This window comes from Erinaceus europaeus, chromosome 10, assembly GCF_950295315.1.
Source record: "Erinaceus europaeus chromosome 10, mEriEur2.1, whole genome shotgun sequence".
Taxonomy (NCBI): Eukaryota; Metazoa; Chordata; class Mammalia; order Eulipotyphla; family Erinaceidae; genus Erinaceus; species Erinaceus europaeus.
In genome coordinates, this window is record NC_080171.1 from 96,617,408 (window position 1) to 96,633,077 (window position 15,670).

At 47.2% G+C, this 15,670-nt stretch overlaps 1 protein-coding gene across 3 annotated transcripts in view; it reads left to right on the forward strand.

Annotated features, from left to right (window-relative positions):
* Positions 1-581: 581 nt before the first annotated feature.
* The window catches only part of OLFML2A (olfactomedin like 2A), a 45,930-nt gene continuing 30,841 nt past the window's right edge, over positions 582-15,670 (forward strand). Inside the window, exons 1-2 of one of the 3 annotated variants that reach the window (XM_060200143.1) lie at positions 582-842; positions 15,234-15,497. In XM_060200143.1, coding sequence (XP_060056126.1) covers positions 726-842; positions 15,234-15,497 — 381 coding nt within the window. In that variant the 5' untranslated portion in view covers positions 582-725. The remainder of the gene's footprint in view (positions 843-15,233; positions 15,498-15,670) is intronic. The other 2 variants (XM_060200144.1, XM_007539981.3) reach the window with 2 other exon arrangements.

Sequence of the window (15,670 nt, forward strand, 5' to 3'; positions counted from 1 at the left end):
GGGAGGGGAAACCTGCATGGCTCCTTGGTTTATTTATATTTATTTTATTTATTTTTTAGGAAGTCGAGAGATGAAGTGCCCCTTCAAGATGCTGGGGAGGAGGAGGGCAGGTGGGCATTACTTGAGTTTAGTTGGGAGAGTGGGGACAGAGGGAAGGGGCCTTGAGGAGAAAGAGGAAAAGAATGTGCAGGAGAGGGAGAGAGGGAGAGAGAGAGGGAGAGAGAAATCCCGCGAAGTCAGGGCCTTCGGAGCTCAAAGGCTCGCCTGCCCTGGAACATCACTAGGGGATTTTACAGCCACTCTAGAAGGAACGCATAAGGTCCCTTGATTTTCAGATGAGAAAACTGAGTCTCAAATTGGAGGCTCCATTATATCTCACAAAACAAACAGTACCTCGGTGGCGCTGGGGGGGGGGGGGTTGGGTGGGTGGGAAACCCCCCCAGACTTTTCTTAAGCCCCCACCCCTTCTTTTTTCAGTCCTTAGAGAGATGCCCTTTGGTGCGCTGGCGGTTGGCAGCGCCCCACCTAGTGCAGGCGGGGCGAGGCAGGGTGCCCCCTCCAGCCTGGCTCCGCCCCTAGCGCCGCTGCAGGGGGCCTGGGGCGGGAGCGGCCGGCGGGCTAGGGGTGCGCCCCGCCGGTTGAGAGGGCGGCACAAAACCGGTGGCGCGGCTCCCGTTGCCGAGCGCCCGCCCCCGGCCAGCGGTGCCCGCGGAGAGTGTCCCGCCATGGCTGCTGCCGCCCTGGGAGCCCGGGCCCGGCCGCTTCCCAGCCTCCTCCTGCTGTGGCCGCTGCTGCTGCCGCTGCTGCTGCTGCGCACCGACCCCGCGCTCGCGGACAGCAAGGTACGCGCTGCCTTCGCATCCGGGCGCAGCTCCGAGGGCACCGGGGCGCGAGGGGGCGCTGTAGCTGGGGATGCGGACGGAGGAGGGTGCCGAGAGCCCTGGACCTGGGCACGGCGGACCTCGGGCTTAGCACTGAAGACAGAGCGAAAAAGGTCAAACGCGCAGGGAAGAAGCACTGGGGTACTGGGGACCCGGGCTGAGAGGAGATTAGCACTAGAGACCAAGGCCGAGGAGAGGGGGCGCTGGGAGCTTAAAAGGGAAGCAGACGGGGCTAGGCGGTGGCGCACTTGGTTAAGTGCACACACGTTACAGTGTGCAAGGACCCAGGTTCCAGCCCCTGGTCTCCGCCTGCAAGGGGAAAGGTTAACGAGTGATGAAGCCGGTCTGCAAGTGTTTATCTCTTTCCCTGTCTTCCCCTCAATTTCTCTCTGTCTCTATCCAATAGTAAATATATTAAAAATAAGGGAGGCAATAATAATAATAATAAGGGAGGCAGACAAGAGACAGAAGAGACAGACCCCACTCTCGGGAAGAGATCCCCATGTGTTGATGCACGTGGGGGCATACACCTTGGTATCCCAGCGGCTCACAGATTTGCAGAAATCCCAGGGTTTTCAGGTCGTGCTGGAGACCCAGAGCCCCTCTATAGTGAACCAAGTAGGGCTGGCCACCAGCACCAGTAGATGAATAGATACATATACTCTGGGGGACACTGAGGCTCCAGAAAAGACTATTCTCAGGACTAAAAGATCTGCCCTTGTGTCCTAGCTGCATTCAGATCCTACCTCCACCTCTCAGTTAAGTGACCTTGGGTTGGGCCCTTACCTCTTTGGAGCCTCCTCTGTTCCCTTACCTGTAAATATGGAAATAACAGTTCATTCCTCTCCCTGTAGTTGAAGAGGTCTAGGTTAGTGAAATTAGCCTGTAAAATGCATAGCATGCTACATGCCACCAAGTAAATGACCTGTGATTATGAAATCTCACTACAGGGGCCCCAAAATGTATGAGGCCCAGAATGTGTAGAGAGCAGAGAACTTGGGGTCAGTCAGAGCAGAGACCACTGAGGGAGTTAATGATCCAGTGAGGATGTGAGGAGCACTACAGTGAGGAGAGGAGAGTAGGGGACCCTAAGTATGGGGACAAAGCAATGACTTCTCGATGTTTCTATATCCTCTTCCATGGGTAGAAGGTGAGGCATTCCTGTCAACAGGGTGAGGCATTCCTGTCAACAGGCAGGAGAAGAGCAGAAGTCATTGAACGCATGGTAAGGATATGAGCAGTGGCCTCTGGGAAACCCTCAGCTATAAGACTCAGCTCAGGATATGAACACATGTGGGCTGCAGTCCTAACCCTAGACAAGGAGAGAGAAGGTATCTTCCCACTAAAACCCAAGACCCAGGGCTGGGGAGAAAGCATAGTGGTTATGCAAAAGACTTTCATGCCTGAGGCTCTCAAGTCCCAGGTTCAATCCCCATCATCACCATAAACCAGAGCTGAGCAGTGCTCTGGTAAATTTTACATATTCTTAATTTTTTAATGTATATATTTAAATTTTTTAAAATATATATAATTTTTTTAAGATTTTATTTTATTTATGAGAAAGCTAGGAGGAGAGAGAAAGAACCAGATAGCACTCTGGCACATGTGCTGACGGGGATTGAACTCATGACCTCATGCTTGAGAGTCCAAAACTTTACCACTGCGCCACCTCCCGGACCACTTAATATATATAAATTTAAAAATAGAACCTAGGGTTCAGAAACTAGGAGACAGATAGCTCATGCAGTAGAATGTGTTCCTTATCATCTGTAAGGACCTCAGTTTGAGCCCTGACCCCACATGGGAGTGCCATGAACCTCTAGAATAATGGAGTGGTGCTACGGTGTCTCTTGTGCTTTCTTTTAACCCCTGCTTCTCTCTGAAATAATAGGAATGGAAAATTCTACCTGGGGGGCAGATGGTGGAGCACCTGGTTAAGTGCACACACTAAAGTGTGCAAGGACTCAAGTTCAAGCCCCTGGTCCCACCTACAGGGGGAAAGCTTTGCTACTGGTGAAGCAAGGCTGCTGGTGTCTCTCTGTGGCTCTCCCTCTCTATCTCCCACTCCCCTCTTAATTTCTCTATCCAATAATAAATATTTTTTAAATCTAAAAAAAGAAAACTCTACCTGGAACAGTGAAATCATTCATGTGCAAGACCCAGCTCCACATATATACACACAATTTTTTTTCTTAAACTTTGCTGTTCGTGTTTGCTTGCTTCTTTTTACCAAACATTGCTGTTCTTTAGCTTTGGAATCTTGGGCAGATCATGGCCTGTCTCTGGGTCTCAGTTTCCCCATCTAAAAAACAATCTCTCCCCAAACCCCCTTCATAGAAGACCTTCTAGGATCCCCTGACCTTGCTCAGGTAGGAGACTGAGTGATCAACAACCACCCACCCCTTAACCTGTTAGTGCTTTGTCACCTCTCATCTCAATGGTTGGAAGGAATATTCGTTCTTGGACACCCTCCCAGCCACAAAGAGGGTTTAGGGCTTGTGGGGGAGGGTTCACATTTAAAACAAAGCAAAGACAAAGAGAACCCAACACCCTGTTTATGTAGTGAGTCAGCCTAACACTTGCTAGGTTGTGTGTGTTTGTGTGTGTGTGTGTGTGTGTGTGCACCGTGTGTGTTAAAGAGAGGGGGGGACTTGTTAGGTTGTGTTTATGTGTGTATGGAAGAGAGAGAGACTTGCTAGGTTGGATGGTGTGAGTGTGTATGCACACGTATGAGCATGTGGTGTGTTTAGTTGTTTCAGATCAAGCTAGAGCTGGTGGGTGGAGTAGGGAGGGCATCCTGGAGTATGGAGGGTGAAACAGCTGGGAACTCAGCACCACCCTCCCCCAGCCACCTCCCACCCTTACAAATTCAGCCAGCTGGGAAAAATAAAACTCAAGTGGGTGAATTTACTCCACATTCCTCAGCACAGCCAAACTCCCGCTGGTTCTGCAGAGAAAGAACTGTTTTCATTATCACCCTCTCCCTCCCCCAGAAGTCCTCCTTCTATCCAAGTCTACTTTGAGGGTGAGTGAGAACCCTTCTGAGGCTCAGCCTGGGATTTGAAGTTTATCTAGGGCCCTGGAAGTGTTAAATTGGTCCTCTCCTCAGCCTTTAAGCTCCCAGGAAGTCCAACCTCCCTTGGCCCCCAGATACTTTCAGAGGGTACAAGGACAGCTATTGCCAGAACTCTGTGATCTGACCAGCAACTTGTTCTGGGTGTTTTGACTTCATGTTTACAGTGTTCCTAGCCCTAAACAGAATTTGGAGTATCCATCTAAGTGCTTTGTCCTGCTTGGGAGTAAAAGAAGGAGTTCAAAGCTTCTGTAGTATTTCTGAGGGCTGCCCAGTACAGAGGTAAGGATGACCAGACAGGTGACCACAGCCACATGACTCTGAAGCATAGCACCTCTGGGCATCCTTTTTTGTTTTGTTTGTTTGCTTGCTTGTTTGTTTTTTGTGTTGGAACTTCACTGTATCTACCTCAGTTTCCCCATCAGCAAAGGACTACTGTGACCTCCCTTCCTCCATGTGCTCAGAACTGAGATCTGGACATGTGGTCACCCCTGCAACTGACCAGAGGCCTGAGGACAGAGGGAAGGACAAGACTTGTGGGAAGTGGGCCAGGAGAGCAGGAGGGGCTAGAGCCAGCAGGCAGTGGTGTTCTGGGCTGGATCAGATGTTCCAGGCCAAGCTGGTCCCAAGGGTTTAGGTGTTGCTGCACCTCGGCTCTAGGAATTTCAGTTTCTGGGTGTAATTAGAAACAGACTAGGGCTGCACAGTAGTGGAATCCCCCTTCTGCACATGAAAAGTATAGGACCAAGCCAGCTCCCACCACAGGTCTCTCTACCAAGAAGATCTTGTACTACCATCGTCTTTGGCTTGAGCACGCAGGACAAAGCCCACAAGAATAGCCTGTGTGCCTAGCCCTAACTTTCAGGATCTTCCACAGCCCTCCTACCAGTTCTGAGGCCTCCATGGTCCTATCCCACGTAACAGACATGAACACAGGCTCAGAAGAGTCAGACTGGGCTGCCCAAATATCCTAGGCAGGAGTTCAAGGAACAAGATGAATTCTGGAAATCCAGGACTCTCAATCTTTAGGGGAATCTCCAAAGAGCCTGGACTGGGCACTAAGGGGTTGAGATGGGTCACATGCCCTGTATTTGCATGAGGACCTGGGTTTGATCCCCAGCACTACATAATAGCAAAAAAAGAAAAAGAGTACAACTCCATGGATAGTGAGGCAGTACTTTGTGATTTCCTTCCCCCCCTTCTCACATAAAAAAAAAAAAAGATAAAAACATTTAAATTGTGCCTGGATAGCATAGGGAGACAGCAAAGTGATGTGTGCATCAGACATTCATGGGTTCAATCTCTAGCACCACCATAAGCCAAAGCTGAGCAGCATGCTGGTCCTTCTCTCTCCGTGTGTGCCTATTTCTCATGAAAACAAACAAACAACCAAATAAATAAGCGGGTGGTAGCACACCTGGTTGAGCACACAGGTTATCATGCACAAAAACCCAGTTCAGGCCTCTGCTCCCCACCCACAGGGGAGGAAGCTTCACAGATGCCATTTTTTCCCTTTTTTTAATTTTTTTTTTATAGGACAGAGAGAAATTGAGATGGGAGGGGGAAATAGAGAGAGAGAGAGAGAGAAAGGTAGACACTGCAGAGCTGCTTCACTTGTGAAGTGTCTCTGCTGTGGGGGGGGGGGGAGTTTGAGCCCGGGTCCTTGCACACAGTACTCTGTGCACTTAACCAGGTGCACCACTGCCCAGCCCCCTTTCTTGCTCTCTCTGTTTCCTCACAATTTCCCTTTTTCTGTATAAAAAATTAAAATTAAAAATGGCTGCCAAGAGCAGTGGATTTGTCAAGCAGGCACCAAGCCCCAGTAATAGCCCTGGTGGCAATATACATACATACATGCATACATACATACATATTTTTAAATGGAGTTGGGGGGCTTGGAAGTGGCTCAGTAAAGCTTACAGGTTGCCATGTACAAGGACTGGGATTCAAGCCCCTGGTCTCCACCAGTAGTGGGGAAGCTTCATGAGCAGTGAAGCAGTAATGCAGGTCTCTCATTCTCCCTCCCACTTCCCTCTCAGTTTCTGTCTATAGCAACAAAAGATGAGGGGGAAATGGCCCCCAGGAGCAGTGGAGTCACTGTGCTGGCACCAAACTCCAGCTATTAAAAGAGAAAAGAGCCAGGAGGATGGTTTAACAATAAATCACAAGCTAAATTCAAGCTCCAGCACCCAAGAAAGCACACATCTTTTTTTTTAAGTAATACATTCAGAAGAATTTTCTTTTTTTAAAAAAAAATATTTATTTATTCCCTTTTGTTGCCCTTGTTGTTTCATTGTTGTAGTTATTATTTGTTGTTATTGATGTCGTCGTTGTTGGATAGGACAGAGAGAAATGGGGAGTGGAGGAGAAGACGGAGAAAGGGGAGAAGGGGGCTCAACCAGTTAAGTACAGGTGACTCAAAGCTCAAGGACCGGCATAAGGATCCTGGTTCGAGCCCCCTGGCTCTCCACCTGCAGGGGGTCGCTTCACAAGTGGTAAAGCAGGTCTGCAGGTGTCTTTCTCTCCCCCTCTGTCTTCCCCTCCTCTCTCCATTTCTCTCTGTCCTATCCAAAAACAACAGCAGCAGCAGCAATGACAACAATAACAATAAATACAAGAACAAGGGCCTTCAGGAACAGTGGATTCATAGTGCAGGAGCCAAGCCCTAACAGTAACCCTGGAGGCAAAAAATATATAAATAAATAACAGAAAATTTATTCAGTAATATCACCCACATGCAAATCCCTGGGTTCACTGTTCAGTACCACCTTAGAAAAAAGACAGAGTGGGCTGATGGGATAACACAATGGTTATGCAAAAGACTTTCAAGCCTGACACTTGTTCAATCCCCAGCACAACCATAAACCAGAACTGAGCAGTGCTCTGGTGTCTCTTACCAAAATAAAGCAAATAAAGTGTTTTTAAACATTAAAGAAAAAGGATGAAGTTGCACACCTGGTAGAGTGCACACATTACCATGTATGGGAACACAGGTTCAAGCCCCCAGACCCCAACTGCAGGGAGAAGCTTAACAAGCAGTAGAGCAGTGCTACAGTTGTCTTCTTTCCTCTTTCTTCCTTTCTCTTGCCCTCTTTCTCACCTTCTATTAAAAAAAGATGGTGATGGGGAACTGGTGAGACAGCCTAATGATTATACAGAAGACTTCCATGCTTGAGGCTCTGAGGTCCCAAGTTCAATCCCCAGCACAACCATACAAGCCAAAGCTGAACAGTTCTCTGATGTCTATCTATCTTATAAATAAATAAATAAATAAATAAATAAATAAATAAATAAAATGTAAGAAAAGAAAGAAAGAAAAGAAAAGAGCTGGCCAATAGAAACAGTGGAATTGTGAAGGCAGTAGGCCCGAATGACAACCCAGTTGGCAAAATAAAAGCAAGTGGAGAAGTGATGGTTAGAGGACCTGAGTATAGGGAAGTGAAGCAAAGTCAGGGCATCTGCTTTTTCAAAGTGCTTCCCACAGCATTTGAATCTCATGGAGAACTCATGGAAATGGTAGGGAGCCACTGAAGTTTGTGGAGCAAGAGTAACACATCATCAGACCAGAGAGATAACTTACTGGATAGGACAAATGGATGCAGCCTAGGAAGCGCCAGTGCTGTGGTGTCTTCTCTCCCATCTCCATCTCTATCTCTCTGTCTCTTTCCAAGAAAGCAGACCAGAGCAGTGAACATCACATATGTGCAAGGCTCTATCCCCCTACACACACACATACACACACACACACACACACACACACACACACACACACACACACACACCCATGCTTGCAGCAGCAGGTCATCAGACAGAACCTTTAGGAAGAATAATTCAGGGGAGAGAGGCCTGTTGGGCTGTTGTACTGTACAAGTAATAGTTAATGTGGCCTGAACTCAGATGGTATCCCTGGACTGGAGAGCAGGACAAAAGTGGGAGATATTTATGATGAAAAAGCAGAAAACTATTGGTTATTCCAGAGTAGCAAGTAGGCTCTAAGTACTGGGTTTAGTGGGAGAGTAGAGAGAGGTGGTCTTGGGAGAAGAAGCTGTATGGAATTTGCGCTAGACTAAGTACTGGCTGTTTGTGGGCTAGACTAAGTACTGGTTGTTTCTAGGGGGAAGGTATCCAGCCAGTAGTAGGCTGCAGGAAGGCAAGGAACTGCCTCTCAGTGAGTCTGGGCTGTCCCTGAGAGAAGACAGAAGCTTCAACCTCAGGGCGACACAGTTTGAGATTGAAACATTACACAGTTTGACAACTCGCCCCACCCCACCCCTGCCTCCTCATTCTGGCCAGATTTATCCATCCTCCATCAGAAAAATTTCAAGTATACCCTCCTGACACCTCTTTGTAAGATTTCCTTACAAATATCCGAGTTTGTTTTTGTTTTTTCCACCAGGGTTGTCACAGAGACTCCATGCCTGTCCAACTCTACTGCTTCTGTGCTCCTAGTGGATATTTATTTATTCCTCCTCCCCCCCCTTTTTTTTTGATAGAGGGAAAGATACAGAGGAGAGACACCTGCAGCACTGCTCCACTGCTTGTGAATCCTTCCCCCTGCTGGTGGGAATGGGGTCTTGGTAATGTGTGTGCTCTACCAAGTGAGCTGCACCACCACCCATCATTGTTTTTCATTCTCTCTCTTTTTTTTTATTTCTTTATTTTCCCTCTTCTTGCCTTTGTTGTTTTATTGTTGTAGTACCTATTATTGTTGTTATTGATGTCATTGTTGGATAGGTCAGAGAGAAATGGAGAGAGGAGAGGAAGACAGAGAGGGAGAGAGAAAGATAGACACCTGCAGACCTGCTTCACTGCCTGTGAAGCGACTCCCCTGCCGGTGGGGAGCTGGGGGCTCGAACCGGGATCCTTAGACTGGTTCTTGCGCTTTGCCCCACGTGCGCTTAACCCGCTGCACTACCACCTGGATCCCCCCTTATTTTGTTTAACACAAACTACCCATGCTTTGGGAGGTTATAGCATAAATATGTCTTGAACAACACTTCTGGAATAGATTTTGAGGGAGAAAGGCAAAGTAAGCATTTTCCTGCTTGGCAGCCTTCCCAGCACTCATGCCAAAGTTAGCATGGGTCAGACCCAGTGGGAAATTTAGCCCAGCCCTCAGCTTGTAGCCCCTCTACAGGACAACTCAGCTCAACTGGGGGGTAGAGAAGCCCTTGCTTAGTGACTATGGGTGGTGGTGGAATAAAGGGCACAAAATACAAATTTTGGAGTCAGGATGTGCTGTGGGCACCCTGGGAGGACTCTTTTAGTCTTCTCTAGTGCTGAGCTTTCTCCTCTCTCAGATGGTGATGAGAACAAAGGGAGATAATAAAAAAATATATGAGGTAGGGCTATTGACAGCTATTTTGCTTATTTATGAGAAAAAAAGGGGGGGGGAACCTGAGCATCACTCTGGCACTGCCAGGGATCAAACTCTGAATATCATGCTTGTAAGTCAGATGCTCTAGCCACTGTGCCACCTTCTGGGTCATTTATTTTTATTGTATGAACTGCTTATTTGTTTGTTAATAGCAGAGAAAGACAGAATATGAGCCAGAGCATCCCTCTGGCATATATACCAGAGATCACACTCAGGACCTCGTGCTTGAAAGTCCAATATTTTATCTACTGCACCACCTCCTGAAATTTTATTTTATTTTTTAGTTAGTTTAATTACTTATTAGAAAGCTTGTAACTTTATCAATTTATTTGTTAATAGAAGATGAGGAAAGAGAAAGAGTGAGAGAACCAAAGCATATCTCTGGCATCCTAGGACACCAGAGATCAAACTCTGGACCTCATGCTTCCAAATTCAGCATCCTACTCACTGTGCCACCTCCCAAACTCTTAATTGTTCAAATATATTTATGTATTAATGAGTGAAAAAAAAAACAACAGCATCACATTGGCACATGTGATTCTGGTTTTTCTCCCCCCCCCTTTTTTTGATAGAGGGAAAGAGATAAAGAAGGAGAGACACTCAGTACTCCACCACTGAGCAAACTCCTCAACTGTTTTTTTCTTTACTTTAATTTATTTACTTTCATTCCATCTACTTACCGAAGCACCACTCCACCATCCATTGAGTTCCCCTGATGTCATTCATGGTGGTGATAGGGATCAAACACAACAAAGCTTATACTCTACCCACTGAGCCTTTTCTGAGCCCCTAGCAGCAGTCTGAACAGAAGGAACTTTTTTAAAAAATATTTTTTATTCTTTTTTTATATTTATTTATTCCCTTTTGTTGCCCTTGTTATTTTTTATTGTTGTAGTTATTGTTGATGTCGTCGTTGTTGGATAGGACAGAGAGAAATGGAGAGAGAAGGGGAAGACAGAGAGGGAAAAAGACACTTACAGACATGCTTCAACACTTGTGAAGCGACTCTCCTGCAGGTGGGGAGCCAGGGGCTTGAACTGGGATCCTTACGCCGGTCCTTGCGCTTTGCGCCACCTGTGCTTAATGCGATGCGCTACCGTCTGATTCCCCAGAAGGAACTTCTTAGCAGGTGCTCTGTGCCAGTCTCCATGCCTGGTGCCCTATAGCATCAACCCATTTCTGCCTCAGGTCCAGTTGAGCAGGAAAAGTCTGTTATGGTTCTCGTTTTACAGAGAGGGTGGGGGAGCTGAGGCTCAGAAGAGTCAAGGCCATGCATAGTAAGCACAGGGTGTCAGGCCCTGCCTGAGCCGCTGGCCTCTAGGACTGAGAACAAAGGCCTCTTCTGACTCTTAGCCAGTATCAGGCCCTTGGCCACCCCCATTAGGATGCAGCACCTCATCTAAGGAGAAGAGGAATGTGGTAGCCTGATGTGGAGGCTGCCAGTGGAATGGTGGGGTTTCCTCAGGAGAAGGTCTCCCTGGCCCAGCGTCCACATCCACCCCTTGGACTCCCCAAGCAGGAGTTGGTGTGAGTGCCTAGAGGTCCTGGCAGAGCTGGAAAAGGGACCCATGAGCAGTGGCATCAGGAATGTGCAGGACCCTGAGTAGAGCTGAGAGTGTTCACAGGAAGACAGATTGCCTCATAGTGCCCAGCACACACTTCACCCCCAGAGTGCCCAGGACAAAGCAACTCACTGCAACTCTCTTCCCCAACCTCCTCTCCTAGATGTTCACCCACTCTGGACTCTAATCCCTTTACATGGGTCATTTGATGGCTCCAATGTTGTTTTATTTTCTGTAGGAAACTGCCAAGTTTACATATGCTACACCCACATGAAAAAACAAATGGATTGGGGAGACAGCATAATGATTATGCAAAAGACTCTCATGCCTGAGGCCCTGAGGTCCCAGGTTCAATCCCCAGCACCACCATGAGACAGAGCAGAGTGGTGTTCTGGTCTTTCTCTCTCCCTCCCTCTCTCTCTTTCTCATTAAAATAAAATATAAAAATATGAAAGAGAGAAAGAAACAGAGAGAGAGAAAAAGGAAGGAAGGAAGGAAGGAAGGAAGGAAGGAAGGAAGGAAGGAAGGAAGGAAGGGAGGGAGGGATCACCAGCCCCATCAGGATTGTCAGGGGTTGGGGTGAGGATAATAATCACAGCTGCAGAGTACACATTACTCCACGTGCTCCTGGCACTGGGCTCGGCATGCTACTAATATTTTTGTCTTTGAGTCCTCATGCAGAGCAGCCACTAGTACTACCCTCGTTTTATAGCTGAAGAAACTGAGGTACAGAAAGGTCAAGTTGTGGTCCGGGAGGTGGTGCAGCAGATAAGGCATTGGACTCTGAATCATGAGGTCCTGAGTTCAATCCCTGGCAGCACATGTAGCAGAGTGATGTCTAGTTCTTTCACTATCTTTCTCATGAATAAATAAATAAAATATTAAAAAAAAAGAGAAAGGTCAAGTAATCCAATGAAGGAGACACAGTTGTAGCATGCCCCTCCCTGGCTGTGTCCCCAACCACTGCCCCCCCCCAATTTTGTAAGATACTATAAGAATTTTTTTCAAATTTTTTAATTATTTGTATTTATTTATTGGATAGAGACAGCTAGAAATCAAGAGGGAAGGAGGTTGAGAGAGTGTGTGTGTGTGTGCGAGGGAGGCAGAAACAGACAAAGAGACATCTGCAATCTACTTCACCACTTGCAAAACCTTCCCCCTGCAGGTGGAGACCAGGGCCTTGAATCCGGGCCCGTGGCATTGTAACATGTGCGCTCAACCAGGTGCACCACTCAGCTCAAGAGTTATTTAAAATAAATAAATATTTAAAAAAACATTTAAAAAAGAGTTATTTTCTTTCATTTGAGATGGAGATTCAGAGGACTAAAAAAAGAGGGAGAAACTTGAACCTCCAGCACTGTACAGGTTCAACAGTTTCTCAGTAAGTTTTCAGTGTTGCCTTCCTGGGCTCTGTGCCTCAGGCTCACCTCCTCCCTCCACCACCTATCCGTGAAGCTGCCTGAGTGATCTTCTCATGATGTAGTTCTGACTCAGCATCTCTTCAGCTGCAAACTCTTCCATGCCTCTCCAGTGTGTTTAGGAAGAAGGCAGAATCCTCAGCCAGCTCTCAAGACCCTCACCAAGCCAGGCTCTACCACCCCCAGCCCCACCTTCTGGCAGCTCAGGCTCCCTACATGTAGCAGCCTGCATGATCCACAACTAGGCTCTAAAAGGACCAGACCCTTGCTTGTCTTGGACTTGCTCTCCCTGGAAACCTCTTCTCCTTTTAAGATGTTCCCAAAGGGTGCCCTACTCCAAGCAGCCTCCATAAGTGACTCTCTGTGATCTGAGTTTGCAATGCCAGATCCTCCCAGGACTTTGAAGGTCAAGAAATGCCTTGAACTATTTCTCCTGTATCTCTGCCTATCACTCAGGATCAGAAGGGACCAGGGGCTCGAACACAGCAAAGATGATGCAGTGACCACTCTTCCATTGTGAACTCTGGAACACCCATGGACACTGAGTTTGACAGAAAACCCAAGGAAGCTATGAACTTAACGAGGTCAAGGTGACCTCAGTCAGAAGAGAGCAGCCATGAAGCCTGGGGTATTTGTCACTGAGCTGTGGGTTCCTGTATTTCAAAGCTAGCTAAGAAAGAGACTAGGGGGAGTTAGGCGATAGCTCAGCGAGTTAAGCGCATGTGGGGCAAAGCGCAAGAACCGGTGTAAGGTTTGAGCCCCCGGCTCCCCACCTGCAGGGGAGTCACTTCACAGGCGGTGAAGCAAGTCTGCAGGTGTCTATCTTTCTCTCCCCTTCTCTGTCTTCCCCTCCTCTCTCCATTTCTCTCTGTCCTATCCAACAATGAAGACAGACAACAATAATAATAACAACAACAATAAAAAACAACAAGGGCAACAAAAGGGGAATGAATAAATAAATAAATATTTAATAAATAAATAAAAAGAAAGAAAGAGACTAGGGACCAGCAAAATAGCTCACTTGGATAGCTCACCCTACTTCACCACATTCACAACCCAAGTTCAAGCCCAACCCTCACGGCCTTAGAAGCTTCAGTGCTGTGGTCTTTTTCTCCTTTTTTCTCTCTGTGTGTGTCTCTCTCTCAGAAAAGATATACCTAGAATAATGAAACCCACCTGGTAAGTTAGGCAAGACAGGCTGGAGTTGGTGACGAAGCCTGTTACCTTCCATTGTCCTCACTGAACTGACCACTTGTTTCCATACGTACCTACTGGGTGTGTAACACCCCAGGGTGGGACTGAAGGAAAAGGAGAGAGGGGAGTCAACCACTAGGTGGAAGCCATGGCATTTCTTCCTTCTCATACTTGCTAGGAAAAGGCCATGTTTCAGTCTGTTTTTACCAATGATGGACTGAGGCTTAGAGAGGTTACATAATTTCTCTAAAGTCACATACAGGGTTGTCAGCAGCACAAACCAGTGATTTCACATTTCACCCTGGAGTAAGGTCCAATGATGGATCCTGCCACTTGAAACTGTTTGACCTTGGACCTACGACCTCTCATCTCTGAGCCTCTTGTTTCTCTAGCTGGATTAACAGGGCCTCACACTTAAAGATTCTCAATGTTCTGAGGTCTATTCTTTACCTATATTAACTCACTTATTCCTGACAATAGCCACACAGAGCAGGTGCTCATTTTGCAGCTGAGGAGACAGAGGAGCAGGAAAGTTAAGTAGCCTATAGTCTCACAGCTACTAATCCAGGCTCCAGAATACCATGCTTTCTTCCTGCATTCCAGCAAAATGTCTGCAAAATGCAGCTTTGTTGCTCCCATCAATGTTTACAGGTCCCCTACTCTGGGTCAGGCAGGCACTGTTTTGGAGATGTAGAAGGGACCTAGATGGAGTCCCTGCCTTGAGTGGTACTTTCATTAAAGTAGGGGAGACAAAAAAAAAAAAAAAAAAGCAAGCAATAATGTCCAGGTTTGGACTCTTTCTCTCCCTCTCCCCAATAGATAAACTATTGTAGGTAGTAGTTGGTGCAATAAATAAAAAGCCTTAAGAGGGGAGCAGGCGGTGGCACATCAGGTTAAGCACACTTAGTATGAAGCACAAGGGCCTGCACAAGATTCTTGGTTCAAGCCCCCAGCTCCCCACCTACAGGGGGATAGCTTCACAAGCGGTGAAAGTCTGCAGGTGTCTCTCTTTCTCCCTCTCTATCTTCATCACCCCTCTCAGTTTCTCTGTCCTATACAAGAAAATACCAAAAAAAATGGCCACAAGAGCAGTGGGTTCATAGTGCAGGCACAAAGCCCCAGAGATAAGCCTGAAGGAAAAAAAGAGAGAAAGAAAAAGAAAGAAAAAGCCTTTAGATAAGGAGAGTCACTGGACATGAGTAATCAGGGAAGACTTCTTAGTAATGGCGCATATATATATATATATATATATATATATATATATATATATATATATATATATATATTCTTTTTCTGAGGCTTTGAGCCTTGCCTCATGATTCCACTCCCTGGACTCCTGGTTTTGTGTGTGTGTGTGTGTTTTGTTTGTTTGTTTTGTTTTGTTTTGTTGATAGAGGATAAGAGAAAGGGGGAGGAGACAGAGAAGGAGAGGCACCACAAGCACTTCTCCAATGTATCTGAAGCATGATACACCCTTTGCCTGATGCTCCCATGTGGCAGTTGGGGGTGTTAAACCTGAATCCTCGTGCATGATAAAGTGTGCACTCTACCAGGTGAACTATCTCCTGGTTTCTATTTCAGTTGTTATCAGGCTTCTATTTCCCTATAAGAAGTGCCAGCTTCTCAACTGTTCCGTTGCAGGTTCCCAAGCCAAGGACTGTGCACTATCCCCTCCCTCTCCTCTCCCCTTTTCATCCAACCTTCGACTCACGCAAGCCTCTCTTGCAGGTGTTTGGCGATGCAGACCAGGTGCGGATGACCTCGGAGGGCTCTGACTGCCGTTGTAAGTGCATCATGCGGCCACTGAGCAAGGATGCATGCAGCCGGGTGCGCAGCGGGCGGGCGCGAGTGGAGGACTTCTACACCGTGGAGACCGTGAGCTCAGGTGCAGACTGCCGCTGCTCCTGCACCGCACCGCCCTCTTCACTCAACCCCTGTGAGAGTGAGTGGAAAATGGAGAAACTCAAGAAGCAGGCACCTGAGCTGTTCAAGGTAGGCTTTCTGGAGTGAGAGGGCAGGGAGCAACTCCAGGGTATGAGTACTTTACAATGGCTGCTTCCAGGCTGTCCTTTCAAAGGATAAATCCACACACAGGCAGATGTAGCCATCACCTCATTTCACAGGTAAAGAAATAGAGGCTCTTTACACAGGTAAAGAAATAGAGG